Source organism: Penicillium daleae (genome assembly GCF_028827525.1).
Source record: "Penicillium daleae strain IBT 16125 chromosome Unknown utg000008l_segment0_segment0, whole genome shotgun sequence".
NCBI lineage: Eukaryota > Fungi > Ascomycota > Eurotiomycetes > Eurotiales > Aspergillaceae > Penicillium > Penicillium daleae.
This window is the reverse complement of record NW_026623156.1, coordinates 7,118,493-7,145,954: the sequence shown is the minus strand read 5'-3', so window position 1 is coordinate 7,145,954 and position 27,462 is coordinate 7,118,493. Positions and strand designations below refer to the sequence as shown.

Genomic DNA, 27,462 nt, shown 5'->3' with positions numbered 1-27,462 from the left:
CATAGCTTCATTCCTATGGGAATTCTATTTCGCGTGGGCAACTCAATCAATGAAATTGCCAACGTATATCCTAAAAAAGAGTCTACCCTGCTCAACTCCCCGAATCTATCCATTAATAAGTGTACTGCAACCTCCTAACAACGGTCAAAATTCCTATAAGAGCGAGATGGCATTAGCAACGTATCTCACAATATTTCTTCCCCTCCTCAAGACAGCGAGGAGACAAAAGAACAGCAAGCCTCAAAACTCCTTCAGCAGAACCATTATAAGCATCGACGACAAACGGAATCCTCTTTGGGCCCTATTTGTCATACCTCTTCCGGCTCTTCCTAAAAATTCGGTTCATTGAAAAGGTCTCATCATTTAGAGCTTTTCGGCTTGCATTGTTCTTTTCGTCCCTCACATCTTCCGAAGAACACGAATTGTAGGTGGACGTACCGATCAGTGTAAGCATCCAGCATGGAAGGAGCGTCTAGGACATAACTAGACTCTTTCCATGCTGGGAAATTCGCGTCTAGAAATCGCAAACATCGTGTGTGTACGGAGAGAAGAAAGGAAGGAGGAAAACGAATGTCCGCAAAAATAATCAGGTGGGTGGAGCTCATGCTTAGTCATGTTGGTGCTGTCTGTCACGTGATATTTACACCGAAGCTAGGTATTTGATGTACAAAGGGAATATTGCACGAGATAGAGTAGGGATATTCGCGTATTTTCAGATCATGAACTTCGTGATTCTCGTTATATGCTCCTCCGGGCATAGACAGGTAGTCCAAACATTGCTGGTGTCAAGATGATGGCTTCATTTTTCCACAGCAGGAACAAGTCCACCACTGGCTCTCCATGAAACTCCCACATTGATCGCATAGCCAACCTAGTGGTCTTTTATTAGTGTCGCGGTGGAGTGAGGCAAGCGTATCCAGAGCCCGGCTACGATTTCTGAATGCAAAATTGTTCCTTGGAGTAGCTTCATCCTTCTCTTCTTCTCCGTCGACTTGCAAGATTCGTTTCTTCGCTTTCTGAGGCTCTGGGTTGGAACGGACAACAGGGGCTTGCTGCCGTGGCGTAGCGGTGGGCTTTGTATCGGAAGGGACCGGCCTTTCTGCAGAGCACACATCGCAGCAGAGGAAATTGGGTGGGTTTTCGAGGGTACAAGTCGCGCAAGTCCACGGCGAGTCATACGATCTGTTGTCTGCGGCGGAACTTGACGTTGCAGAATTCTGCTCTGAATATGGGCCTGATTGCGATTTTGCCACCGTCCCGGGAGATTCAGACAGGTCTATTAGTTCACCCGTTCTGGGGCCGGCAGGATTCTCTTGACTCGGAAGAATGTACGAATCTCCGTATTTTTCTCTTTCCTCCTCTTGGATCAGTTCGATAAAGGCTTGCAGAATAGCCTGTTCATTAGCATCGTCCTCTTCAGCCTTTGTCCTGAACCCATTTCTAGAAGCCTCCTCAGCGAGCTCGTCGCTACGGTCGGTTCCCGAGGCACATCCATTAGTGACTTCGATACGGCGTTGGGCAGCATCTGCGCGAAGTTTGCGTATGTCTGTACCCCGAAGAACGGGGGCGCCGCCGAGTCTTTTGCCAGAATTCTTGGCCAAGGTCTTTCGCTGCTCAGCAGCTGCGCGCCCCCTGCGGCGTGCCTCATCAAGCGGGATTCTGCTCCCGCCTAGGCGTTTGCCTTGAGATAAAAAGCCTTCGCCTGTGTACCCCTTCATGACAAGCTCTTCATGCTCATCTCGAAGTTGATTCCATAGTGCGTGAAACTGGCGGTCGTGTGGTCCATGCACAATATGACATAGTCTGGTATTCATTGTCAGAAAGAGTCATGAGATCGTATCTATCGGGGTGACTTACTCGTGTAGCATCGTATCCACCACTTGTTCGATGGGCAGGAATTGCCGTTGATCAGAAGCATATCGTAATCTCAAGCATATTTTTTGCCCATAGTTTACATTCAACCCCAAGAGATTTTTCTGCGACGGGTAAAACTCGCATAACGCACCGACCCTCCATGCGCGTTGACGCATGATAGGTTTGACCAACGATGCGACTTTGCGTAGGATGAACAGTGCCTCCGATTCGCGTGGACGTTTCTTCTCATGGCGATATTCGGAGATAAGTGCGTCTAGCTCTCGCATTTTGAAAGCGAATCAAAGAAGTTTCGTTGTGAAGATGAACGACAGGCTTGCGCTAGGTCAAGGGACACTGAGGCTGAGGCCTCCCAGAGGGTATCATTCTCGGACAGTTGAAAGGGTGAAAATCAACGAATACACATTTAGAATACGGAGGACCAACAGAGAACCAGGGAGAAAGGGGTTGTAAGCTGAACTCAAACAAGATGCCACGAACCAGGCAGTGGCACCTGCAATTGATAATCAACCCTGTTGATGGCCTTACTGTGGCCTTGAGTCTCAGGCCATTGGGGTCACGTGAAGTATGAAGAAACACTCTCTTGATTCATTTCACAAATATTTCTAGTCCTGGCGGCAGTATATGAGACAAAAATAACACTTTCAGCGCTTTGAAGCAATAAGCTAGGTCTCAGTATCTACCTAATACTGTTGTGCTTCCAAGTAGCCTCCTTCTTGGAGTAGGTGCATATTCAAGTGAATCTGTTAGGGACACCCGCTCGAGAATATACCTTTTGATGCCTTGCGTGGACTGGCATATCAAAGCATTCTAAAGTTATTTCATTGACATGAGGACTCAATATATAAACAGTTAGGAGTAAGAAGTTCTAATTGTCTAGTAATCTTCTACATTTGCAACCGCTATCCTACAATCTGTATCTTTAACCACCTGACATCGTCTACAACAGCAGTGTCTACTTAATCATGTGACCTTTAGAGAAAGTGGAGATGTCCTCAACTTATCGGCCGCTCTGGGCTTATCGTCCGCCTTTTTCGCTCTCCAAGATTTACCAAACGCCAACATGACGAGCGACGATCAGTTCTTCTTTGACTACGTGGGTGATATCGATATCGGCACATTTCAGAATCCCCCTTTGTGCTGACAGGTTGCATCTTTACAGCTCGCGTCCATACCGCATGACGTAAGGCGATACTCTCTGCAAGTCGCCGACTCAATCGACCGTCAAGTCGACTGGGCAGCGGCCACCATCCGAGAAACCCTTGCACAACAAACGTGGCTGCCATCATCTGTTCGACCGACGTTGCGCATGCGGGATATGCGCTCCCCGCCTCGTGGTTTGACTGATCGGGCGCAGGACTGGATGGCTCGGCATCGTGCTCTGACTGCGGCTATCGTTGCTTTCGTTGGCACTGGATGTGTCTTGCTGTATGGGAACAAAAAGCTGAACAGCAAGCGGAGGAAGGCTAGGAAGGCTGGTAATGGGTCGCGAAAGGAGATTGTTGGTACGTTGGGGGGCACTTTACAGCCGGCTACATCTGTACCAGAGGTTGATTTGCTAATGCTCGATATCAGTGGTTGCCGGATCGCCGCATGAACCGATGACACGAGCTATTGCTGCCGATTTGGAGCGCCGGGGATACATCGTTTATGTGACGGTATCGTCTGCTGATGAGGAACACATCGTACAGTCCGAGCACAGGGCAGACATCAAAGCCTTGTGGCTGGACTTGACAACGGTTTGTCTCAACTGAAAGCATATACACTAGGATATTGGTTCTAACATTAGTCCAGACCTCGTCGAACCAGTCCGAACTCCACCCCTCACTCCATGAGCTTCGCGCCCTGATCACCCAGCCTCAATATCCTCTCCCAGGGATGGCCCCGCATAACTGCCAGCTAAGCGGTGTCATCATTGTACCCTCACCAAACTACGCTGCCGGACCGGTTGCGACCATCCCAGCATCATCATGGGCCGACACCGTCAACACCCGCCTCCTCTCTCCCATTCTCACCGCGCAGGTTTTCCTGCCCCTCTTGACTCTCCGCAGCAACAGCAGCTCTCTCATCTTCGTCTACCCATCCATCTCATCATCCCTTTCCGCACCCTTCGCCGGGCCGGAAGTCACAACGACGCGGGCGATTTCAGGCTTCGCGACCTCCCTCCGCCAGGAACTCCGTCTCCTCGAGAACGGAAACGTTGATGTTGTCGAGCTCCGGCTCGGAAATATCGATCTGGGCCCGTCTTACCGAAACGCGCAAAATCATATCGCTGGGACGGAAGTGTTGGCGTGGAGCGCGCAACAGCGGGCGTTGTACGGCCCTCAATATCTAAACAGCGTTGAGCAGCGACCGGTTGCGTCGGTGGGACCTGCTGCGATTCGCGGCTCTCCAGCACGGGTCCTTCACCACGCCGTGCTGGATGCCTTGGAGCCGGCGTCTCGGAACATCTTAGGACGTCGCGCGCATAAGAAAGCAGTTCTGTACGTAGGCCGCGGTGCGCGGTCGTACAGCTTGATTGGTGATTGGATGCCCAGCGGGTTGGTAGGCTTGATGATGGGCTATCGCAGTGGACAGGTCGTGGGAGTCGGCAGCCCTAGCAGCGGCAGTGAGCACAGCTGGGAGCGAGTTTAAGTAACTCGGCTTCTCTGGTTCACTCCTCGAGCTGACTATTTCTTCGCCTGTCCTGTCGGACGGAAAAAAAGGGATACACTCTTTACTCTAATATCTGGAAACTATGACTGAGCTACGCTACTCTGTACGCACTATCAACAAATACTCTTCGCTCTTGAATGGAACCAATTGAATTGGTTCTTCTGATTAACATTACTCCAGGTAGAAATTAGAACATCAACGATCTAGTCTTGTTAATGGTAAACTAGGGTATGTAAGTTTGCAGCAATTTGGTCTCAATTCATCCTCCAACATCACCTACTACACCTTCACCTCCATCGACGAGTCGCGCAGAACTCCCGAGCCCGCATGTCCATCCCGACCATACAACGGATCCCGTGCGGCACGCTTAATCCTCCCACCGGTCAAGTAGACACGCAGACGGATCAGCGACCAAGAAATCAAAAAGATGACCACTGAAGCAGCGAGAATTCCGAAGCAGTATCCCGCGACGGTACCGCTCTTTTCCCCATGGGCGCCGGGGTCGAGGAAGGAATAAGTGTAGAAGCCCTCCGTGTGGAAGGTGATGTACGCGACACACAGGTAAAGCGCCAGCAGCAGGATGAGCACCGGAATAGCCATCCAGGGGTGGGGAGCCGTGGCGGGGAGGATAATTTCCAGCAGGGCGTACAGGGAGTTGAGGCCGTGTTGGGAGATCTAGATTGTGCATTGTGCTATAAGCTTCCGACATGATCTTTTCTCGGGTGCCAAACGAGGTTCGAGGAATGCAGGGGGATCGCGGGGAAGGTGAAACATGCAGCCAACCCTCGCACGAGGTAGGTACTGGAAAAGTTGGAACGCAGGTTCCTCGCGATAGGGCTGAAAAGACACAAAACAGACATACATTGGACCAACCGGGAAAAATCTCCTTATAGAACGGCGGCTTAAACAGAATCGCCCAAAAGACGATCGTCACCAGAAACGGAAAGGTAGTGATCGTCGTATACAACAAGCCATGGAGCACGCGAAAAGCACGGGGCCAACGATCGAGCAGTACTGAGCGGCCCGTCCGCGCATAACAAGCTGTATGAATTGCCGCGAAAAGCTGGTAAAAGCCCAGTCCCCAGTATGTCAACCAGGTGAAGTAGCTGAAGGACTGGCCAATTGCGACGCGGTCGCCGTGGGTGCCGTCCCAGGCCCAGATCACGATGATGGTGGTGAAGATGTACAATGCGATCAGGCCGCGCAGACCAGCGAGGACGGCCGGGGGGAGGAGCCAGGAGGTTTCGAAGCGATGGAGGGAATCGAGGCTGGGGTCTGCTCCGAAGAGCGTTGCGCAGGGGACGCGGCGCATGGTTTTGGTGAAAATTTGTGTGCGCTTGCTCGGTGGTAGGGGGGGGGGTTTCGCTGCTTTTGGACGGAGTGTAGTGGAGGAGGAGTCTGGGGAGGAGTTGGGATGAGGGGAGCGCGTTGGTTATACGGAGATTGATTCCACCAAGGCAGTGAGGCCCCCCTCTAGATAGACTACAGGTGGAGGCGCAAGTTCCAGAGTACGAAGTGGAAAAAAGTAAAAAAAAAAAAGGCTTGTGCTGGCAACTATAACCGCCATGTGAAGAATACAGTAAGCGGTGGTTGCTTTGGGGGAAGCTCCATTCAGTTGACCCGCAAGCAGGTCGGGTCGAGGAGCTCGCCCACCACCAAAGCCTATTTAACAACAAAGTTGATTCACCAGTCCAATTACTCAAGGACTACTTAAGCGACGGCGTATTTGCTGTTAGTTCAACTACTAGATACTGGAAAGAGCTAGTATTGCCCACTAAAGCCCCAGGCCCCCCACAGATGCGAAATCCATTAAGCATCGGATTGGCCTCGAGGCCCGGCTGGGACCTCCTTAAGTGGGAACAGTCTCCGACTGATGGGGGCCGAGTTTGAGAGCAGAATATTGTTCATGAGAGAGAGCAGAGAGAGAGGAATAATAATAGTTGGAATGATCGAGGCTCGGAGGGGTTGAAACGACGAGTCGATCTGTACGAAACACAAAGTTTGGAGAAGAGAACCGTCTGCCCTATAGCCGGAACTAAGTTTCACCAAATTTAGTTCACAATAGGCGTCATAAGAAGGCTACAGTAGGAACAGCGTGGATAGATTATTGGATTGTACTCGATATGTCTCGAATATCGGAACGCCTATCACCAGTTCGATCCCTAATTCAGATTCAGACAAAGCGACGAACTACTGGCTTGGAGGAGAAATCAAGTCACATATAGTCTCATCCATTTCTCCAGCGTGGACCCGTCGAAAGGTCGAAACTCCTTCGGAACTGCAGAACGCGAGCCAAATTAAGAAACGGGCCCCACAAAAACCCGCCCGATTGGCGTAGGCTGCCATGCCGTGGGCCCGAAGGTTTGTGGCGACTGGATATGCTCGGCTTGAGGAGACCGTCATGAAACCGTGTGGGGGAGCCACGAAGTCCTTTGGAGACTCCATCAGAAAGTCAATAGGAGACGGGACGAAAGGTTTCTAGAAGGCTAGCTGATGATGGAGGTCATGGACGCCCTTTTAGGCTCTGTCATATTAAATCGCATCGTCGAGAGTTGTCACCGGCATTAGATCTATGAGAGGCATCATCTTCTCCATGAGCCTAGAAGGTGTTAGACCTCTGCGTAACTGTAAGACACATAACGTACTGGAGTATCGACCGTGGTGGACGGCGTCAATAGCAGCGAGGATGCTGACTGCGGGATTCTTGGCGACCCCCTGAGCCACTTCAATGCAGCCCAGTCACGGGTTTGATTGGCCCCCCCCCTCAACTTCCAAACTGACCAGACAACTACAGTACTCTGGTCGAACATACAGACACCTTTTCTTTCCTCCCTCTCTCTCTCTCTCTTCCACCTCCCTCTGCTCTTTAGCCATGGCTTCTTGGCTTTGAGTATTCTGATTTGACTGACACTGAGAGAAAGCAGTGGAGCCCCCAACTGTCCACTTCGTCCACTTCGTCGTCTCGTGCACGGCCCTTGACCACGACTGCCCTCTTCCAGTTGCATTGTGATCGTCAGGGCCTCGCCCGTTTTTCGCTCTCCTTTCTCCTGTGACGCACCTCCCGCCCATTGTTATTCCCTCTTCCATGTCTCATCCCGACTCTTGACCTTTCTCTTCCCTTTCTCTTTCCCCCCCCCCCATCCGTCCAGGGCTGTCATTCCTTTGGCCTCGTCGCCTCCCCGCCCAAAGAATTCCGCAAAGCCCCTCCTCCTTTCCTCCGACCGAGACGACGACGGCAAGTGTCAGCTTATTTGATTCGTTGGGTGCACTTTTTTTCCCGTCTCCAATGCGTTATGTGCATGGATTGAATAACGACCCAGAGTCTGGATGATTTGACCGCTTGGAAACCTGACAACCTCAACCGCCGCCCCCTACGGACTGCCGACTCATTGCGAACTAAAAGACTGGACGACCAACCGACAATTAGATCCGATCGGAGTTCATACGAAAGTTTTTGAATCGCCCTCCCCCTCTTCCCACCATGGCGTCGCGCGGGAACTTGAGCGACTGTCGCTCAACTTCTCACGACACCCTGCGAAGCGGCATTCCATCACCGCGCATCGCACACTACGATGGCGAAGTCCCTCCGGCACTGTCGCCCCTGGATGCATTCGCTGCTCAGGGCCGTTTCCTCGCCAAACAACTGGATGAATCCCGGCGACGAGACCGGCGCATGAGCCGACTGCCCCCTTCCAGCGTCGCCCGATCGTTGTCCACCCCCGCCCCGGCTATTTCCGCTCTCCGTCGAGCGAGTCCCAGGTCGATAACCTCACGCGAAAGCCCACGTTGAGAGCACACCCGGATGTAGAAGAGCCCAAGTACCGACCCGTCTCGGAGCACCCCCGCTTCAGCTCTGTCTCGCATGCCAGCAGCAATGCCGACTCGTACGACGACGATTCTACACCGCGGACGACGATGGTGCGCGCCACCTCGAGTATCTACGATTTACCCCGTGCGGAGTCACCTGAAGATGACCCATCGCTAGCCAGCGGCGCGGCAGGCGGTTCAGTGGGAACGGTGATGGACGACCCCTCGCGCGAGTCGTCGACCGACTCTGTATCGCGACTGCATATCCCACGCACCCTTGCGCCACCAGTGTCCCCGCATTCCCGCCCATCAAGTAGCGCCAGAGCGGAGCGGGAGAGCTCTGATGACGACTATAGCAGCTCGAATGCCGGATCCACGTTTTCCAAACCACGCAAATTGTCCTCGGGCAGTGCGGTATCCATACCATACTCGCCCATGTCCACCTATCCTGCCCGGATGCATCCCCGTTCACCATCGCTGAGTTCTGAAACTTCGGCCACTGGCCATCTGCCCCGACCCTCGTTCAACTTCTCTCGGCCTTTGAGTCGATCTAGCACCAGCCTGTCCGCTCCCGGCCCGTTTGCCACTTCGGAGCTGACCCAAACACCACCAGCGGCTGCTGTTCCTCACTCACAGCAGCATCGGTGGGACCGTCAGTCAGCTCATATGCATCGGCCGAGCAAGCCGTCACCAATTCTGGTGCCATTGGCGACCGAGGAAGCGGCTGCCACTCAAGCAGAGGAAGGGGAACCTTCTTCTGCCGTATCATCGTATGTATATGCCAAATATTCACTGCCGCGTGGCCGCATGGTCTCACGAGACTCGGTCGTTTTCGCTGGCCTACAAACACCCCATTTCGAATGGCAAGAACCGTTGTTTGAGAATTCTCCGCCCGGGCATTCAGAGGAGCCACCGCGCTCCGCAAGGACGCCGCCCCCTCACACCCCCGTATGGAGAATTCACCCAAACCTCATTCTATGTACGAGGTTTCCGCTCCGACCCCGGCGCCAGTCAATGAGACTAAGCTGGCACCACCGGCGCCTGTTTCACCACCCAGAGCTGCTCCAGCTCTTCCGGTGGTCACACCTCCCCGACCATCCACCGAGTCTGCTCGACTACCCCGGCCGTCGACGGAGTCTACTCGACCAAGGACCAGTGACAGAGACGAGACCGTCTCATCTGCGGACTCGGCCAGTACGCTTCGCCCGCAGACAGCCACAACGCAGGCCACCCAGACTCCCGCAACGGCCCTCACAGCTGACGATCATGTCACCAAGGGTATTGAGCTGCACGAGGCCGGCTCGCTGAACGAGTCGACCTACCACCTGCGCATTGCCGCTAAGCAGAATAATCCCACCGGTATGCTGCTTTATGCGCTTGCCTGCCGCCATGGATGGGGCATACGGCCGAACCAGCAAGAAGGAGTACGGTGGTTACGCAAGGCAGTGGATTCCGTTGGCTTGGAAATGCTCGAGAACCCCGACGCCCCAGGTGCCTCCAAGGCCAAGGAGTTGCAAAAGGCGTATCGGGCCCAGTTTGCACTGAGCATCTACGAGCTGGGTGTCAGCCACCTGAACGGCTGGGGTATCGAGCAGGATAAATCCTTGGCTTTGCGCTGCTTTGAGATTGCCGGTCAATGGGGTGATGTGGATGCCATGGCAGAAGCAGGTTTCTGCTACGCCGAGGGCGTGGGCTGTAAGAAGGATATGAAGAAGGCTGCTCGTTTCTATCGTGAGGCTGAGTCCAAGGGTATGAACATGGTTGGAAACAGCTGGTACGTTTAAAGAAGCAGCCCCGCTTGATTCTGTAAGCTTTCTAACGCATCTATAGGATCTACAAGGACAAATACATGGCTGACGATGAACGTCGTGGTGGTCGCGCGCGCGGACGGACTGTCAGCAGCGACAAGAAGCCGCGCAGCAAATCTCGCACCCGCAGTCTCTTCCAGCGCAAGAAGTCTGTTCCCGAGGCATAGACTGTCTTTGATGCATAGAGCCCCAATCTGATCAAACCCCTGCTTTTTGACATGTGCAGCGTGCATCTCGTCCCGTTCCTTGGGGACCTGTTCCTGCGTTCATTTTGCATTTTGAGCAATGCGTTTGTGGAGCGTTCTGAGCTGAAACACTTGGTTTGCTTCCAAATCTTTTCTGCGATGCCGCGTCGAGTCATTTCATTTTATCATTTCCACTCCTTCATATCTATTTTTTCTTTCCCTTTCTTTTCCTTTCTTCATTTCTTGCCAATGACCTTTTTTCACTTATTCGTTTCTGTCATACCCTCACCTTTTTTACCTGAGCCGCCTGGGCAGCATTTATCGAGCATGGTGGACGGATCATCGGTTCCTTCTCCCTGCCTCGCGGGCATAATATTTCAATTCTCCGTGGATACCCTTCTTCGATTTGTCCTTCTTACCACTTCTTTCATCACTCAACTCCACATAGCCGACTCATTTTCATTTTTCTGACCTTCCCCGCTATTCTCACCATATTCCTTTGTTGGCCATATCTTCTCGCGGGGCTGATCCCTGTTTTTCTTCTTTTGTGGACATTCTTTCTCCTTCTCATCCTTACTTTTTTTTTCCATTTTGAACTTCAGTTTCGGCAGACGCTTACCTGGTGCATCGCGCGAGAAATCGCGATCCCTCTCATGACTCAATCGAGGTCGTGGTTTTTTTTTTTTGCGTGGACATTCATGTTGATCAGTGTCATTATCTACTTGTGTACCTGAAGAGGTGTCGACCATCGACCTCTTAGGGGATCCGGTTAGACCCGGTTGGACAGGTGTTTAGATTGGTTTCCTTATGTAGCCATCTATGAAGGTGTGATGATTCTATCTAATCGAGAAATTGATCGGATCGGCTGGTTTCAAGTTGCGCGTACTGTGTGGAACATGATAATTTCTCCCATAACACCTGTACGGTAAACCTGGCAATGTCTGCAACAAGCACCTCATAATCTGCTGAGGGTTCCTCATAATCTTCTTTCTGTCTTGGCTTCTGACTGTTTTATATTCCGGCCCCAATCTTCCCCACCTGGGGAATTACCCCGTGACTCCAGTCTCCCGTCCCCGGACCTTTGGCCCAACTCACTCTAGAGCCACGACGGTCCAAGACATTTTCAGCACCACCCCCTCGCCTACTGGACTACTGACGACCAGAGACGCCACTAGGACCCTACAATTACACTACCACAGGGCAGTACACGACACTAGTCCCCCCATGAAAATCCGGGCATCCATGGATCCGGAGGCTAACATGACACCGCCCACTCTTCCCCAGCCGACTCGTCGCTCACAGCGCCTTGGCGAGCGCCCCCACTGCAGCTAGCCTCTCGGACAGCCAATGGCCACCGATTTTCTACGATGACCCCGGATGGTCGGTGCAACGGTAGAAGGGGGGAGTGCCCCACCACCCCAAGTCAGGGTCATTGTTGCACAACGCGGCATCCTGTCGAGTTGACTCGTTGGAGGCGCGGAATACATCCAGGATGAGCAACTGGAGCTGGAGGGATAACGGCGGTGCCCGGTCCTGTGGCGCTCTTGTCATTGCATTTGCACATGCTTCTGCAGCTGATCCATCCATCTCTTAGCCACGACGCCCCGAGGCAAAAGCAAAAGGGAAGCTGCGTTATCAGTTCGTTGCCACGGGAGGCAAACCAGAACCAGCCTCTTGTGCGTTGCTCGTATCGTGTAAATGCGCTTTGCTTGCCAGGACTCAGTATGGCTCACAAACTCAATCTGAAACGCTCTAGTCCATCATACTTGATGAGTGAAGATCAAACGATCAACCGATCGACACTGCACATCAATCAGCATCAGCAAGTAAAAAAAGAAACTTACTACTGAACCGATGGACTCGGCGAGCCCGCCATCATCACGACCAGCACCTTGGAAGAGACGCAAAGTCAATCCAGGAACGCGCCTCCCGCAAACACCAGCCTCCGAACTTTTCCCCAGGAAAACAAGTCCACCAGCCTATCGCCAGCGAGACTGACAGACTAACAGACTTTGCCCACATGCAAGGGCCATTCAAGGGCCAGACCAAGAGACACGCTAACCCAACAGCGGAAACGAACAAGACCAAAAAGGAATCCAGTCCTAAAACATAGATAATAAATTGAAAAAAGAACCGTCTCTGTGTCCAACCTGGTCCTACCTCCGCCCAATACCCCCCACCCGCGGCATATACTATACTGCATCCTGCCTGGTTCATTTTGGATTTCCATACCCCTTTGGAAAGACCTGCATTGGCATTTTGATCTTGCATGACATGTGATGCTCGCCGAGGACCCTAATTTCGTCCATAGAAAATCATTTAGCAATCTGCCTCTACTGTAGTAGTATGCTGGACCGTCCGCGCTGGCCCTTAGCGACCGAGCCAAGCCCATCAAGACCCCCCCGAACCTGAATTCCTATAAAGTAAAAATACTACCCTCGCTGGGCTCGGGTGCACCGGCTGCTGTACTGAGGGCCGTGGCAGATTCTATTCTTATTACCTGGGTGACTTCCTTCAATTCTTGCCTTTCTTTTTTTTTCCCTTTCCTCTTTTTCTCGTCGCTCGTTTTCAACCCCGCTCCTTGTTACGTTTGAGGCTTTCGGGAGTCCAGTGCCGTGGTCTTGTCTTTTGATATCGACTATACGTGACTGGTCCTGGATTGAATTTTGGTATGTCGAGGTAGACTGATTTGAAAGAGAAAGTGGCTTGAGGTTAAACGGGGTTGTTTATTGGGTGGAGCTTGATTCATGCTGACGACTGATGATTATCTTGTATGATCTAGACTCGGATAACCAGTACAAGATGTCGAAACCAGGAGTCACCGAGATGGAGTCCACCACCGTCTCGTCGCCGGCCAAGCGCAGCTTCGGTGCTCGCCTGGGTGCGCATTTCAAGAAGTGGTGGTGGTTGCACTTGATCATCTTCATTGCGGTCCTGCTCATCATCTTGTTGCCGGTGTAAGTTCTATACAATCCCGACATACGTTACTGCAGCACCGCATATATACACCATTTCTATATCACCCGCATCCCACACATCAAGCGATTCCCTATCTAACCATCATCGCAGAATCTACGTGGGTTATCCCCACATCGCCCAGAGCCAAGTCAACGACTCCACCCTCAACGTCACCAGCATGACCATCGCCGACCCAACCCCAGACTCCTTCCACCTCCTCCAAACCCAAGTCATCGGCTCGCACAGCTCCTATCACCCCAAGATCTACTCTTTCCTGGCCTCAGTGTCTCTTCTCGGCTCCGCGCAGGCATTCACCTCCGTGCAGGTGCCGGAAGTTCAGTCCAAGGATGGCGCACAGGTTAATGTCGATCAGATTGTTGATCTGAGCAATGCTGGTGCTTTTGGCGACTTTGCGCAGGCTGTTATGTTGAATGAGGAGATTGAGATGAATATTTATGGTAGGCCCGGGTTGAGGGAGGGTTCGTTGCCTAAGACTACGGTTACGTATAACAAGACTATTACTATGAAGGGTAAGCTTTTCTGACTTCGTGCTTTTACTTTGACTGAGGGCACGGTCGATACTGATGGGAATACAGGCTTGAACAAGCTCAAGGGCTTCGATGTCACAGAGTTCCACATCATGCTCGAGGCCCAGAACGGCCGTAACATGAACGGCACCGTGTACATCCCCAATCCCTCCGTGATGACCATCACCATGGTACGATCCACCCCAACCAAATCCCGTTCTCAATAGCATTTTATCTAACCATTCAACAGGGCAACGTAACCCTGGACCTCTCCGTCGCCGGACAACCAATGGGCTACTCCTACCTGGACAACCTCGTCCTCAAACCAGGCAACAACACCATCCCCATGACCTCCAACGTCAACCAAAGCGCCATCATCAGCCTAGTCACGTCCAGCAGTAACCCGTACAAGGACGGCATGGTCCCGTTCTCTATCACGGGTAACTCGAGCGTGTACAATGGCAAGCAGTTGCCTTATTTCACGCAGGCGTTGGCGTCGAATAACCTCACCGTGAATCTGAATGTGACCAAGGCGTTGGCGGAGATTGGGATTCATCTTTGAGGGATGGAGATAAGGTCTTTAAGATGGGTATATGGAATGAGAGCCGGAGGAACGGAAGGGTGATAGCTGGTCGTTGGTAGTCGGTTGATGATTGCTTTTGCGGATTGTTGTATACCATTTGTGTTTTTAGCAGTAACATAGTTATTGTACTATCTAATGCTTCCATGCTCAAGCCCATACCCGTTCTTTTCGACTCCTGATTTTCCTGACGTACCTCTATCTGGCTATCTCACGAACATGTGCCTCCCTAGCCAGAAACACGAGCTTCTTGATAAAGGCGTGGGTCAGGTAGAATGGCGGGAAACAATTTCTCTCGGGATCGTCTGATTGCGTGAACTCCACAAAGAGGTTAGCCGCGTCTTCTAGTATTTTGAGATCGCGGGCGAAGTTTGGTGCATTGGGAGATGTGATGAGGAAGCGGAAGAGTGTGAGGACAGCCGTGAGCACGAATTGGGCGTGGATCCTGTGATTTTCACGTAAGTGGTAAGTTGGCGTGGTAATACTTTTGAATGACTCTGCTCAGCTTACCAAAAAGTATGATAGTTGATATAATGTTGGACTCGACCGATGTATATCAAAGTCGAGCGTGCCGCTTCATAACAAATCTCCGCACTAGAAGGCAGAGGCGACCAAGACTTCTGGGCGGGGATATTGTAAGAGTTATTCGCTCCATGAATCTTCCCCAGACAATAATAATACTCCAAATGAATACTGACACCTCGGATACTCAGGTCATGAAACAAGTAATCCGGAGCATTTTCAGTCGCGAAGAGATCCGGGCGACAATCCACGGGAAACTCAGACCTCAAGGTACTCAGGTCATGATCTAATTCGCGGATGAGTTGGATCCGTCGGGCTTCAGAGTGAGACGCATTTTTCTCCGAATAAAGAAGTCTGTAGATCTTGGTTTTGATCAAGTTCAGCCGGAGGTCGGATGGGTAGAGGAGTTCTTTTGAGGAGAGTGGTTTCCAGTAGAAGTGGTGTTCTGATGATTTCAATGCGTAGTTGACTGGTAGGTCTAGATCGCAGTGTATCTCGCTGAGCATTGGGGGCTGGCCCTTTCGAATGGAGAATTCGCTGTCGATACCGTAGCAGATCCAAAAGAGTGCGCGAAGGTGCTGGCTCTGCTGGGATCGGCCGGGGATTTCGGGAGATGGTCGTATTTTGTGACCTCCAAGGTTATATAGGACTTGTATTCCAATGCCTAGCAGCATTTCTGCGGATACGGGCTGGCCGAGGGGAGCAATGTAAACGACCTGCATGTATTCAGAATTGCTATTCCCCGGTGACGATGGGCTCTGATTGCCGAGTCAAAAGCTTACCAACATCATGATGGCTTCGAGGGTTCTCAAGTCCGGAGCTTCCATGAGGATCTGTGGAACGAGTGAGAGTGCTGCTTGAGCATAAGCGTCGGGGTCAGCCTTGGAAAAGGCAGGGTCATGACGGTGCATCTGCGTGATATTGGCTGTAAATGCAGCCAAGCAGGCACGATTAGCAGCCCGAGTCGTGTCCGGGTGATTAAAGACGTTGGCGTTAACAAGCATTTGCAGCGCCTCGGCATCCGCGAAAGGGAACATAGAGTATAGTCCACTCTGTGCATAATGTTTCACACATTGCTGGACTAGAGATGACGAAGGCCATTTCGTGGACGTTGTCTTCTTTTTGGATGTGAGACCCTGTTCCTCAAACGATGCAGCGGCTTGAATCAGGAATTCGTCCAAGTCGAACGCATGACCACTTTGCTGGTAGATAGTCGCGCAAAAGTTTGCTCGAGCCGTTGAGAGACGACTTCCAAGCCCGCAATAGGCGAGGTGGGATTGAAAGGCTGCGAGAGCGGCATCTAAGCAGCGTGTGTCGGGGATGTAGTTCGTTTCTAATTGAGCCGTGGTCGTTGACTGACTCTGAGGCGACGCGGATGAAATGCTCTGAAGTCCAGGAGTAGTTGATTTTGACTGGTCATCCGCGTGCCCAAGATGTGTAGGGGTTAAGCCTGTATCTAACGCTCCTTCCAATTGCTGAATACGCGCTTGGGCTTCAACAAGTTCTCTATTTACCAATAAGCAAATCTCAAAAACATATTGAAAATGACGCTGTTCTTACTGGCGAAGGCTTTTCCGCTGTTGGGGTGCTTGTTGGGTGAAAGTACAGGGAAGTCCCGCAAGGTGACAGTTCTCACAGGCGGGCTGGGCTCTATCGCAACGGACCTGTACGGCCAGAGACGCAAGGCACCAAGATTAGCATCCGTCTGGAGTCAATTGATCGGAAAGCGCGTAGTCCGTTGCAATCATTACCTTTCGAAGACGACAAAGATCGCAGGCACTCCTTCCTTTCAAAGCACGTGTGGCAGCAGGGGCGGAATCCATGAAGGAACCTTCAACGATCGAGAATATCGAATAGCTCGAGCGAGACGGTAAGAGGCGCGCCTTGAAAGCTCACTGGACGGCTAGAAGGAATGTCGTGCATCCTGATTCTAACCTGGTCAATGGCGAGCGTCAGTCTCCACCCGCGGGCCGCGTATGCGACGGAAATCATAGATCAAATGCCAAGACAAGCGCCAAGATATTCCTACCCAGTCAGTGGACACTGGACGAAGAGTTTTGTCTCTCTATCTGATTACATATCCTTTGCTCAATCCTTTGCCCTAATTCCTGGTATCTTGTAAATCGGCCAACCAAGGAGAAAAAATTGGTGGGGTAAGTTGTGTGCTCAAGTAGACCCCAAATATATTTCAAATTCAACAATGAAAGCTTGCACTCGACGATTTCAACTCCAAGGACGATCTGTAAGTTTGTATTGAGTGCTTGAAGTCAGTGTTTGAAGTCCCAAATCTAGTGTACAGTCCTGGCCGAGCTCTATTTCCAGCAACCAATTGTGTGGATAGCCGTATGCGTATTCGTATACTCGTATCAAGGTAGGGCACTCCATGTTGTCTCCACCAAGTGGCTAGGGATTTCTATTTCGATAGTTGTATGTATACCTCCATACTTGACTACTAATTGGTATTTATCCGCCAAGGCGTGACGAAGTACCGGCATGAAGAAAATGAATAAAGTCGACTCAAAGGATATCATAGATACAATGCCCCGCAGGAGGGAACAGAAAATTGAAAACGGTGAGATTAGATTAGACAGACTTCACCACAGAGAGAAGTATTGAAGGAGGCGTTGACTGGCAATTCAAAAGCTAATCACGATAAAGACTGCTATACGCGTATCCCAGTCCAGATTAGTCTTTCGCTGGTCTTAGGCTGATGGAGTCTTGCACCTTCGTCAATCGTGCTAAGCCGTTAAATTGTGGGTCTCTAAATCCACTTATCAAATTGACTTTTAATTCCCTTCTTTGATTGGCCTTGAGGTGAATTCAAACTTTCTGTATCCGAATGCGCTTTTACTATCGGCGCTGTAGACCGATTGAACCCAACGAAATCCAGATCCTCAGTACATACGACCATAGCAAGGCTAATTTTGTTAGCGCCATTCCGAGGCTCGGTATTATATTGATATAATTACAGCACGACTGGAAACTTCCTTTCATTCCGCCCAAGTATTCCAGTGGTGAAATTTGTACTGGAATTCATGGAAGATCAACCTCCAAGATACTCCATACTGGAGGCAGCCGGCTGGCCTGATGATTGTTGGTCTCAGGATGGAGCGAACGGAGACGGTACCAGCGAGGCCAATCTCTGTCGTCACACGAGTTACTGCTAACAAGTAACAGGAGATGGTCGCATCGAGGTCGACCTTGACTCCAAGGTCTGCAGAACTGTCGCAAAGTTGATTCCCTTCCCGCACGACGAGAAGCAACCCCCATCAGTCCCAGATTATATACAGCCTGCAATCTGTGACGTTCAATTGAATATCGTTATTCAGGTAGTCGGTAGTCGGGGTGATGTACAGCCCTTCATTGCATTGGGGAATGAGCTTCAATTACATGGACATCGTGTAAGACTCGCGACCCATGATGTATTCGAGTCGTTCGTTCTTGAATCAGGTCTGGAATTCTATGCTATTGGAGGTGATCCCACAGACCTTATGGCTTATATGGTCAAAAACCCGGGATTAATACCTCAGATGAAAAGTCTGCGAAATGGTGACATTCAACGCAAGCGGTCTATGGTGGCCGAGATGCTACGGGGTTGTTGGAACTCTTGCATCGGCCACGATCCGGTGAGCAAAGTACCATTCGTGGCAGACGCAATAATCGCCAACCCTCCAAGCTTTGCTCACATTCACTGTGCGCAAGCATTGTCCATTCCCTTGCATCTCATGTTTACTATGCCATGGAGCAGCACGCGAGCCTTCCCACACCCGTTGGCAAATCTCAAATACTCAACGACCGAGCCAAAGATTGCAAACTACATATCTTACGGAGTCGTTGAATGGCTGACATGGCAGGGGTAATTTCATTCCCTTGATTCCGAATATGCTGATTTAGAAATAAGTTAACTGGGATCAGTCTTGGTGATGTGATCAATGAGTGGAGGGCATCATCGCTGGATTTGGAGCCCGTACCAGCCACAGAAGGGTTGTGTTTAGCTGAGACTCTCAAAATTCCTGTCACATACTGTTGGTCTCCAAGCCTCATGCCAAAGCCATCAGACTGGCCGTCTAGTATAGATGTCTGTGGCTTTTTCTTCCGCTCCCTTCCGGACTACACCCCGCCCCCGAACTTGATTCGTTTCTTCGAAGCGGCAGCTCTCCGGTCTACATTGGATTTGGCAGCATTGTGATCGAAGATGCAGTTGGTATGACGAATATAATTCTGCAGGCCGTCAAGTCACTCAGGATTCGCGCGATCATATCTCGTGGCTGGAGTAATATCGGAGAGGTCTCATCTGATGACAAAATCTTCTATATTGGAGACTGCCCGCATGAATGGTTGTTTCAACATGTCGCCGCTGTTGTCCACCACGGAGGTGCTGGCACCACCGCATGTGGTCTACGTTTTGGGCGACCCACGGCTATCATTCCATTCTTTGGAGAGTATGATTTCTCCCTGACCTGTTATCGAGATTTTTATTATCTAATGCTAACCACGTTCAGTCAACTTTTCTGGGGCAATATGGTTGCATCCTGTGGGCTGGGACCGAGGCCAATCCCGTATCGGTCTTTGACTTCAACAAAGTTGGCGGAAGCCATCCACTTCTGTCTCCAGACGGAAGCAAAGTCTGCAGCTCAACATGTCGCAAGTCGAATGGGCCATGAAAATGGTGTGGCCGCTGCTGTTGCCTCTTTCCACCGTAATTTACCAGTGAACGACATGCGATGTCATGTTTTTCCTTCAGAACCTGCCGTTTGGCAATTCAAAAAATCATCAAAACCTCGAATGCGTTTGTCAAAGCTCGCAGCGGAGGTTCTGGTTGGTCACAGTCGTTTACATCTAGGTGATCTCCAAACGTGAGCAAGCTTGAAATCTACCCCTGTCAATCCATACGCTAATATACGCTAACAAATGACAGTTATTACGCCCAGCCGATTCATATTGAGAATCGGCGATGGGACCCAGTTACAGGCACCGCTTCTTCATTGATAGGGACCAGCACTGATATACTGAAAGCAACTGGCGATATTTTTTACCGGCCATATCAGGAATTGAGTCGTGTTCCCAGGAGTTCATCGGAATCCGACCTGAACAAGTCATCTGCCGTCCAATCCCGTAGAATTAATTTCATAGCAGAAGCAACATCCCTGCCTGACTCATCTGCAAAGCCAACTTCAAAACTGAAAGCTACAGGGGCAGCGATGGGAGGCTCGGCCAAAAGTGTGGGGAAGGTTGTCGGTTACGGGTATAAAGGCATGCTTGTAGACATGCCTTTAGCGGTTAGCGAAGGCCTTAGAGCTGTACCTCGGCTATATGGTGATGAGGTCAAAGATCACGGAAAGATTCAAGATTGGAAATCTGGAGCAACCTTTGCTGGGAAGAACTTTGTTCATGGCATGGCAGACGGTCTCAGCGACATATTTACTCAGCCATACAAAGGGGCCCAGGAAGAGGGAGCAAAGGGTGTGTTCAAGGGAATCGCAAAGGGAACTCTCGGCATGACTAGCAAGGTCTCCTCAGGTAAGTGAACTGCAGCTTTGAATGTCAAAAATGGAGTACGTACTGAACGCGATCGCAGCCGCATTGGGATTGGTCGCTTATCCTGCTCACGGGATGATGAAGAGCTTGTACACTGCAACGCACTCAAAGAGGAGCAAGCTTATTGCTCAGGCGAGAATTGAGGAGGGAAAGTATCTATCAGAACACTCACACAAGGGCCTCGGAAAGAATCGCCAGACAATCCTTCGCAACTTTGAGGCTGCCTGTCGCAGGACAGCTGACTCTGGCAGCTCATAATGAGGCTGACCGGTTTTTCCTTGAGACAAATCTGTTTTTGTATGTTAGAATATGGCTTTTAAAGTCTGGAAATAGAGGGCTGAACATCAGTTCTTGACTCTTCGTGATTTTCGGGTTACTCTTAGAATGACAAAGTTGTTATACTCTCCGAGAAATTAACACAGTATGGACCTAGCGATGAAAATTAAGTGGAGGAACTTTCTATCTCAGATTTTATTTTCCTTAATTTCTCCATTATCTTCTCTTCATTGTATATTGCGGTGCGTGTTGGAGTCATCTCGTTCTAGTGAATCACATTCATAACCCAACTAACCCAACGGGTGTACATACTTTGCTCTCCCACAATTGGAATTTTAAGGGGAACTATCTGCACTCTTCAAAAACTTCAATTAATTTAATGAGAAATTCATCATGTGAATTACAACCTCCTCCCTCGATATTGTCCTGCATGAAGTTCTTCATGTAGTGAGTGGCTTTATACTCCGCATTAAAAATCCGGTTGGGAAATACTTAAATCCGAGTTTCTGACCCGCTTTCGCGTTTTGTCTTGCCCCCAACCTGAGAGGCCATTTTTTTTTCCACGTTCAGAGTTCAAAGCAGACGTGCAGCGCGCTTCTGCTCTTGACTGAGACCTAGACCTGTAAACTTCCAGGACTAGACATGGTCGTTATCACTCGGGAGACGGACAGACCGCACCCCGGCCCGGATGTGGCACCTCCTGCTCGGGCAGAATCGGCGGACGAGCTTGGCGATGCCAGGGCTATTATAGACGAGACAACGGCTCTTCTTGGTCAATCCAAAGTTACTTGTGGAAATGAATCCATATCGGAAACACAGAATGGTGCATCAGAAACCTATGGCAACGATGATGAAAAGCCACTTCCCAAGACCCAGGTTCTGCTACTCTGCTATGCTCGGATGATAGAGCCTCTGGCCTTCTTTTCAATCTTCCCCTATGTGAGCCAGATGGTTCAAGAAAATGGAGATGTACTCGACACGGATGTGGGCTTCTACAGCGGTCTGATCGAATCGTTGTTTTCTCTTACGCAGGCTATCGTCATGATATTCTGGGGCCGCGCAGCCGATCGATTTGGGCGCAAGCCAGTCTTGGTCTATTCATTATTTGGCGTGACACTGGCTACGGGGCTTTTTGGATTCGCAAAGACGATACCCCAGATGATCCTGTTTAGATGCCTTGCTGGCATTTTCGCTGGAACTATCGTCACCATCCGTACCATGGTGGCGGAACACAGCACGCCGAAGACTCAGGCGCGGGCATTCAGTTGGTTCGCTTTCAGCGGAAATTTGGGCATTTTCCTTGGACCTTTGATGGGAGGTGCCCTTGCCGACCCTGCAACCCAGTACCCGGGTCTCTTTGGCGGCGTGAGGTTCTTCGAGGACCACCCTTATGCACTATCAAGCCTAGTGGTGGCACTAGTAGGAGCCACGGCTGCTATAACTAGCGCCTGTTTTATTAAGGAGACATTGAAGAAAGAGCCAGATTCAGCCGAATACGATGGTGAAGAGGTGGCCTCTCACACGCCGGGTCGGCGCGACACCCTTTCGACAAGGCAGCTGTTGAAAGCGCCGGGAGTGGGTGTGGTTTTGTACGTATACGGTCATATCATGACACTCGCGTTTGCTTATACAGCCATCATTCCCGTCTTCTGGTTTACCCCTGTACCCCTTGGTGGTTGGGGCTTCACACCCTTGCAAATTTCGCTGATGATGGGATTGAACGGCGCGGCCCAAGCTGCCTGGCTGCTCTTGGTCTTCCCTCCATTGCAGCATAGGATTGGGACAAAAGGTGTGATCCGAGTGTGCGCTCTTGCCTATCCGTTCTTCTTCTTAGGCTGCCCTATTGGCAATGTGCTGCTCCGATCGGGAACCGAAGCATCTGTCAATGCTTTCTGGGTCTTCGCTCCGATCATGCTAACCATTGGTTGTGGGGTCAGCATGTCTTTCACGGCGATTCAGCTTTCCCTGAATGATATCTCACCCTCACCGAGAGTCCTGGGAACTTTGAACGCGTTAGCATTGACCAGTATCAGTGCCCTGAGAGCTTTCTGCCCAGCCCTCTTCAACAGTCTCTTCGCGCTGGGAGCGAGAACACAGTTGGTGGGAGGATATGCTATCTGGATACTCCTATTTGTACTTGCTTCTGGTCTATCTGTTGCGGCGAGATACCTACCGGAACCCCAGGAAAACCAGAAATCCCGGAACGGGAATGGGCAAGCGAGATGACGCTGGCCGAATGTGCGGACCTCGTACCATGATCAAACTAGAGATTTCTGGTCTCTACAACGCATTCAATCAGTGACATAAAAGTTTGAGCCAAATACTCTGTCGATAGGAACGAGCCTCTGCAATCTTGAAATTTTCATTCACTTCTTACTAGCTATATCTGTCCTCCACAGCCAGCTGACGACAACCCGGAGTCTACAATTTGTAAAATGCTCGAGGAATGTTATCGTAGTAGGGTACCACCACCAAATTTGGGTTATCAGTGAGCCCGACCATGGCGGTTGTAATGGGATGAACCGGTTTTCGATCCACGATAAGATTGATGCAGCTTGGACCTGGCTGTGCCTGGAATCTGGCGACTGTATTCCGAATTTCTGCAATGCGAGAGACTCGAGTAGCAGTATTCTGCAAGCCCTTTGCGACGACATCATATTCGGTTGCAGAGCTCAGGGCACTGATAGGTCGAGCGGGATGATCAGTTCCATAAACGAGATCCTGCCCATTCGAACTCATGCCCCAGCTCGAGTTGTTCACCACGACCGTCACGATATTCAGATTGAATCGCTTGTACGTATCTAGCTCCATCAGGTGAAAGCCAGCAGAGCCATCACCCTGAATATTGACAACTTTTCGATCGGGCACAGCAACGGCACAACCCAGAGAATATCCGAAGCCATTTCCCAGGAATCCTAAATAGCCTGTTGCAGTCATGACTGTATGCGGTTGACAGCGTGATGCAAGATCACCGACCCAAGCAGAGGCTTCACCACCATCTAAAATGACGATGCTTCCGGGTTCGATTCCGGACACGAGACTTTTCACAGCATGGTATGGATGAAGACGTCCGGAGCTTGTCACCTCTGGTTCCTTTTCGTACGGTGACTCCATAGCAGCCAGTCCTAGCACAGATTGTACCCAGGACTTATCGATGTTTTTAATGTGTCTCGAATTAAGTCTCTCATTGACTGCTGAAAGGAAAGCTTCAACATCCGACACAATCCCAAGATCTATAGGAAGAGAGCGACCTATTTCACTTCCGTCACAGTCGACTTGAATGAGTTTGCAATCTTGACCTGGGATGATTGCGCCAGAGCGGCCACCCAGAAACATTCCCGTTCGCGCACCCAAGAGAACAACAAGATCTGGACGTGGTAGTTTCACCAATGAGAGTATTGCTAGCATCCCTGCAGTTCTTGTGGAGAGCATGGGTGATGATGGGCTGAAGGACGTATATTTGGATGTATTGAAAACGGGGATACCGCAACCTTCGGCTAGCTTGAAGAGTTGTTGCCGTGCCTAAATATTATCAGTATGTTATATACCTCTAAGTGTGTTTCATGGAGATCTTACCTGTGGGCTTCTTGCTCCAGTTCCTGTTATTATAACTGGTCTTTTGGCAGCACCGAGCAATCGAGCCGCCGCGTCGATTGCCGCAACGTGAGGACCTGGAGGAAATGAAGGAGGTGAAGTAACTGAGCCCCAAGCAATGAGCTTGGGTTGAATAGGGGAGAATAGGACGTCAATTGGAAAGTCAAGAAGCACGGGTCCTAAAGATATATGAGCAGAAAGTACGCGATATATAACACGAAACTCACGAAGACTCACCAGGAGGCCCGGCTTGAGCAACTCGAAGTGCATGGGATACTATTCTTGGACATTCCTCGGGCGACACAACTCTATGAGCAAACTTTGTGATGGGCCGAGCCGCTACCACCTGATCGATGGAACCCTGAAGCGAGTTGTTCTCTGTGTCCCGGATTGGTGGCGAGGAGGTTATACAAAGGATCGGGCTACGGTCACCGTAGGCAGTAGCCAAGCCAGGGAGTCCGTTCGAGAACCTTCATGAATTGGAATCAGCCCGTTAGATATAACAGGACCGAGTCAGCTCACCCACTATTTGCCGTAACAAAGCATACTCCGGGTTTTGTACTGATCCGGCAATAACCCTCAGCCGCTTGAACCGCGACAGTTTCATGTCGAGTGTCCACCAAGCGAATCCCAATATCTTCGCATCCCATCAAGAAAGCATCCAAGTGACCTCCATGAAGTCCAAAAGCAACCTCAACACCAAGGTGTTTCAAAGATTGGGCCAAAAGGTCACCGCCTGTCAATTCGCGGCCCTTTGGATGATGAAGGGGAAAGCCTGCCATAATGATTTCAGTGACGATTTTAGCAAATGTCACAAAATTCAATGATCAAACAGAGTAATTATATGAAGAAATTTATTCATAGGAAAGTCGAGGTCTATTTACGATGATATTAGCCTCACGCGAGTCATGTAGCACGAGTCATTCCGCATCAAAAATGTGGAGAATGAGGGGAAGCCGCAGAAGCCGAGATACTTATGCACAATGACCAAACAGCATAGCCGACGCCGAGACGAGGTCCTCATAGGCCTTGGCAGTTTAGAAAACCCAGTTGACATGTTTACTATGAGGTAAGCCATCAAGAGCTATCACTGATAGTAAAATGTCCGTATAAATGCTGATGAAGCACAATGCCAGAGATTCCGAATACGACATTAGCCTACGGAATCACTTTTAATGGCCGTGGGTCTCGCTTTCATACTCAGGCATAACCTGGGCAATAGGGCTCACTGATAACAACATTGGAACATATTCCAGAAAACCACCCACTATATTCAGTTGCAGTATGCTATTTGGCAAACACGAGAACCAAAATGAACAATTCGCAAAGCTCAAAACAAAACCCAAGAGTATCCCTCCCCCTTTGACACAGTTACGATTTACCCACCTGTTCATTAATTCTTGGACGTACCAATCCGTCCAAACTATCCTTATTAAAGAGTAACCCCTCCGTCATAGCCAACAGCCCACCTTCACTTTTATTGACTTCCTTGAATTTTCCCTGCGCGCTGTAGATGACTTCTCCATGTCGATTCTCATCAGCAAACAGCAGCACCACACTTCGTGCAACATCCTCAGGTAACTGTACGGGAACACCCATAGCCTGAAGAGATTCAAGAGGAACCATTGCAGTCTTTGTCCACGAGGGCGCGACAGCATTCAACCGGATTTTACCTTCAGTCTCCAGCTTGTACACCAGGCCACGGACCATACCCAGAACGCCGTGCTTGGTGACTGTATAGTCGACGGCACTGAAACTCTGGAAGGAAGAAGCAGAGGCTGTGAGGACAATGCTACCGGTTTCCTTTGCAGGACGGCGGCCTGCGAGTTGTTTCATGTAGGCCTGTGCTAGGTTGATGGTGTACAGTGGACCGAGGAGATTGACATTGATTGTTCTGAGATTAGGAGGCTCGAGTTGTCCGGCTTCGTTAAGTTTGATATCCAGGAAGTCCGTGGTCGGACCGACGCCAGCATTGGCGAAGACGTGGTCGATGCCACCGAATAACTTGTCAGCTTGATCGAACAGGTTTCGAAGGCTTTCCCATGAGGTCACGTTTGACTCCACGTAATGGACTGCATCGGTATCTTTGAATTCAGGATTAGGAGGGGTCAGATCTCCAATGACGACTTTGGCGCCCAGATCTAAGCATAGTTGTGCGGTCGCTCTTCCGATTCCAGCGGATCCGCCTGAGATTGTGAGTATGCATTAGAAAGCATTAGGATGGGAGTGCTTACCAGTAATCAACACAACCTGGTCTTTAATACCAGCCAAAATATCGTCTGAGACGGTGATTTCTGCCATTTCAATATACTTGTTTTCAGACAAGTAGTGATGCACGGTATGAGTTGATCAATCTAAGATCTGGGAGAGAAATCACCGTCTTGATATTGAGCCGGCAATGCCCAGAGGGAGCCGAGGCATTCTCTGACTGGACTCTGCCTTACTCCTCTTTTGGCTTCAAAGAGGTGGCCTTGCTCCGCACATGGCCAGAGTGGGGCTTGCGTGTCGAGACTCGAGAGGGGTTGCTGACGCTGTCTTGCAAGCTGCTTGCGAGCTGAAAGTGTAGTTGACGAATTAAGAATCGGGGTTTGAAAGACTTGACAGGGGTTATGTTAGGCACCATGCCATTTTAGCGTTATTCGGCTTTGTATTGTTCCATTCTGCGCGGTATGATGAACATCGAGGCCAATTGCGGCCACTGACCAGAAATCCTTTATTGCTTATCTATTCGACCACTCTATTGACACTGTGTCTTACTTGCTCATATATAATGTAATTAGGCCACGGCTGCTGCCATTCAGGCTGGTTTCTTGCAAATGACTTAACACTCCGTGAATCTCATCCCTAACCCTCTCTTGCTACTGGTTATCTTCTCAGTCATCTCCTCAGTCCTCTTTCTAGTTTATCTTTTTAGCTATCTTTTTTTACCATTAAGCTCCTCTCGTCTGTCATTTCTCGTACGTGACTTTTAGGTGTGATCATCGCTCGTGTGTGTGCTATTAAGCAGAGCAGTCTCATATAGTATAGATTTCAGTTAAGAAATATCTAATTTCTTCCATAATTTACCTTCTTAGTTTCGAGCGGTACATTACTCTCATAAGAGTAATATCACAATTCGGGATGTAAGATAGGTTTGTATA

At 50.3% G+C, this 27,462-nt stretch overlaps 10 protein-coding genes across 10 annotated transcripts; 5 read left to right on the top strand and 5 right to left on the bottom strand.

Annotated features, from left to right (window-relative positions):
* Positions 1–785: 785 nt before the first annotated feature.
* Positions 786–2,141, bottom strand: N7458_011063 (metalloendopeptidase WSS1; the record flags this gene model as incomplete). The annotated part of the gene is made up of 2 exons (XM_056914445.1): positions 786–1,803; positions 1,858–2,141. The coding sequence occupies 2 exons, from the start codon at positions 2,139–2,141 to the stop codon at positions 786–788; spliced, it is 1,302 nt and encodes a 433-aa protein (XP_056763294.1).
* A 794-nt stretch (positions 2,142–2,935) lies between these two features.
* On the top strand, positions 2,936–4,506 carry N7458_011062 (DUF1776 domain-containing protein; the record flags this gene model as incomplete). The annotated part of the gene is made up of 4 exons (XM_056914444.1): positions 2,936–2,968; positions 3,035–3,377; positions 3,448–3,611; positions 3,682–4,506. The coding sequence occupies 4 exons, from the start codon at positions 2,936–2,938 to the stop codon at positions 4,504–4,506; spliced, it is 1,365 nt and encodes a 454-aa protein (XP_056763293.1).
* Positions 4,507–4,806: 300 nt separating this feature from the next.
* On the bottom strand, positions 4,807–5,839 carry N7458_011061 (uncharacterized protein; the record flags this gene model as incomplete). Its single annotated transcript, XM_056914443.1, has 2 exons — positions 4,807–5,202; positions 5,390–5,839. 2 exons carry the CDS (start codon positions 5,837–5,839, stop codon positions 4,807–4,809), a joined length of 846 nt encoding a protein of 281 aa, XP_056763292.1.
* Positions 5,840–8,008: 2,169 nt separating this feature from the next.
* Positions 8,009–10,309, top strand: N7458_011060 (tetratricopeptide repeat protein; the record flags this gene model as incomplete). Its single annotated transcript, XM_056914442.1, has 4 exons — positions 8,009–8,286; positions 8,319–9,282; positions 9,321–10,108; positions 10,165–10,309. 4 exons carry the CDS (start codon positions 8,009–8,011, stop codon positions 10,307–10,309), a joined length of 2,175 nt encoding a protein of 724 aa, XP_056763291.1.
* Positions 10,310–13,129: 2,820 nt separating this feature from the next.
* Positions 13,130–14,374, top strand: N7458_011059 (DUF3712 domain-containing protein; the record flags this gene model as incomplete). The annotated part of the gene is made up of 4 exons (XM_056914441.1): positions 13,130–13,284; positions 13,397–13,815; positions 13,882–14,003; positions 14,063–14,374. 4 exons carry the CDS (start codon positions 13,130–13,132, stop codon positions 14,372–14,374), a joined length of 1,008 nt encoding a protein of 335 aa, XP_056763290.1.
* Positions 14,375–14,590: 216 nt separating this feature from the next.
* Positions 14,591–16,419, bottom strand: N7458_011058 (fungal specific transcription factor domain-containing protein; the record flags this gene model as incomplete). Its single annotated transcript, XM_056914440.1, has 3 exons — positions 14,591–14,837; positions 14,903–15,630; positions 15,697–16,419. Coding segments are annotated over 3 exons (1,698 nt in total), but the record flags the coding sequence as incomplete, so codon positions are not given.
* Positions 16,420–17,753: 1,334 nt separating this feature from the next.
* Positions 17,754–20,710, top strand: N7458_011057 (glycosyltransferase; the record flags this gene model as incomplete). Its single annotated transcript, XM_056914439.1, has 6 exons — positions 17,754–17,862; positions 18,092–18,770; positions 18,991–19,356; positions 19,417–19,770; positions 19,833–20,434; positions 20,493–20,710. 6 exons carry the CDS (start codon positions 17,754–17,756, stop codon positions 20,708–20,710), a joined length of 2,328 nt encoding a protein of 775 aa, XP_056763288.1.
* A 660-nt stretch (positions 20,711–21,370) lies between these two features.
* On the top strand, positions 21,371–22,954 carry N7458_011056 (MFS transporter; the record flags this gene model as incomplete). Its single annotated transcript, XM_056914438.1, has 1 exon — positions 21,371–22,954. The coding sequence occupies one exon, from the start codon at positions 21,371–21,373 to the stop codon at positions 22,952–22,954; it is 1,584 nt and encodes a 527-aa protein (XP_056763287.1).
* A 195-nt stretch (positions 22,955–23,149) lies between these two features.
* N7458_011055 (thiamine pyrophosphate-binding protein) lies at positions 23,150–25,104 on the bottom strand (the record flags this gene model as incomplete). Its single annotated transcript, XM_056914437.1, has 4 exons — positions 23,150–24,250; positions 24,305–24,501; positions 24,560–24,792; positions 24,845–25,104. The coding sequence occupies 4 exons, from the start codon at positions 25,102–25,104 to the stop codon at positions 23,150–23,152; spliced, it is 1,791 nt and encodes a 596-aa protein (XP_056763286.1).
* Positions 25,105–25,652: 548 nt separating this feature from the next.
* On the bottom strand, positions 25,653–26,623 carry N7458_011054 (uncharacterized protein; the record flags this gene model as incomplete). The annotated part of the gene is made up of 3 exons (XM_056914436.1): positions 25,653–25,682; positions 25,733–26,508; positions 26,557–26,623. The coding sequence occupies 3 exons, from the start codon at positions 26,621–26,623 to the stop codon at positions 25,653–25,655; spliced, it is 873 nt and encodes a 290-aa protein (XP_056763285.1).
* Positions 26,624–27,462: the final 839 nt, after the last annotated feature.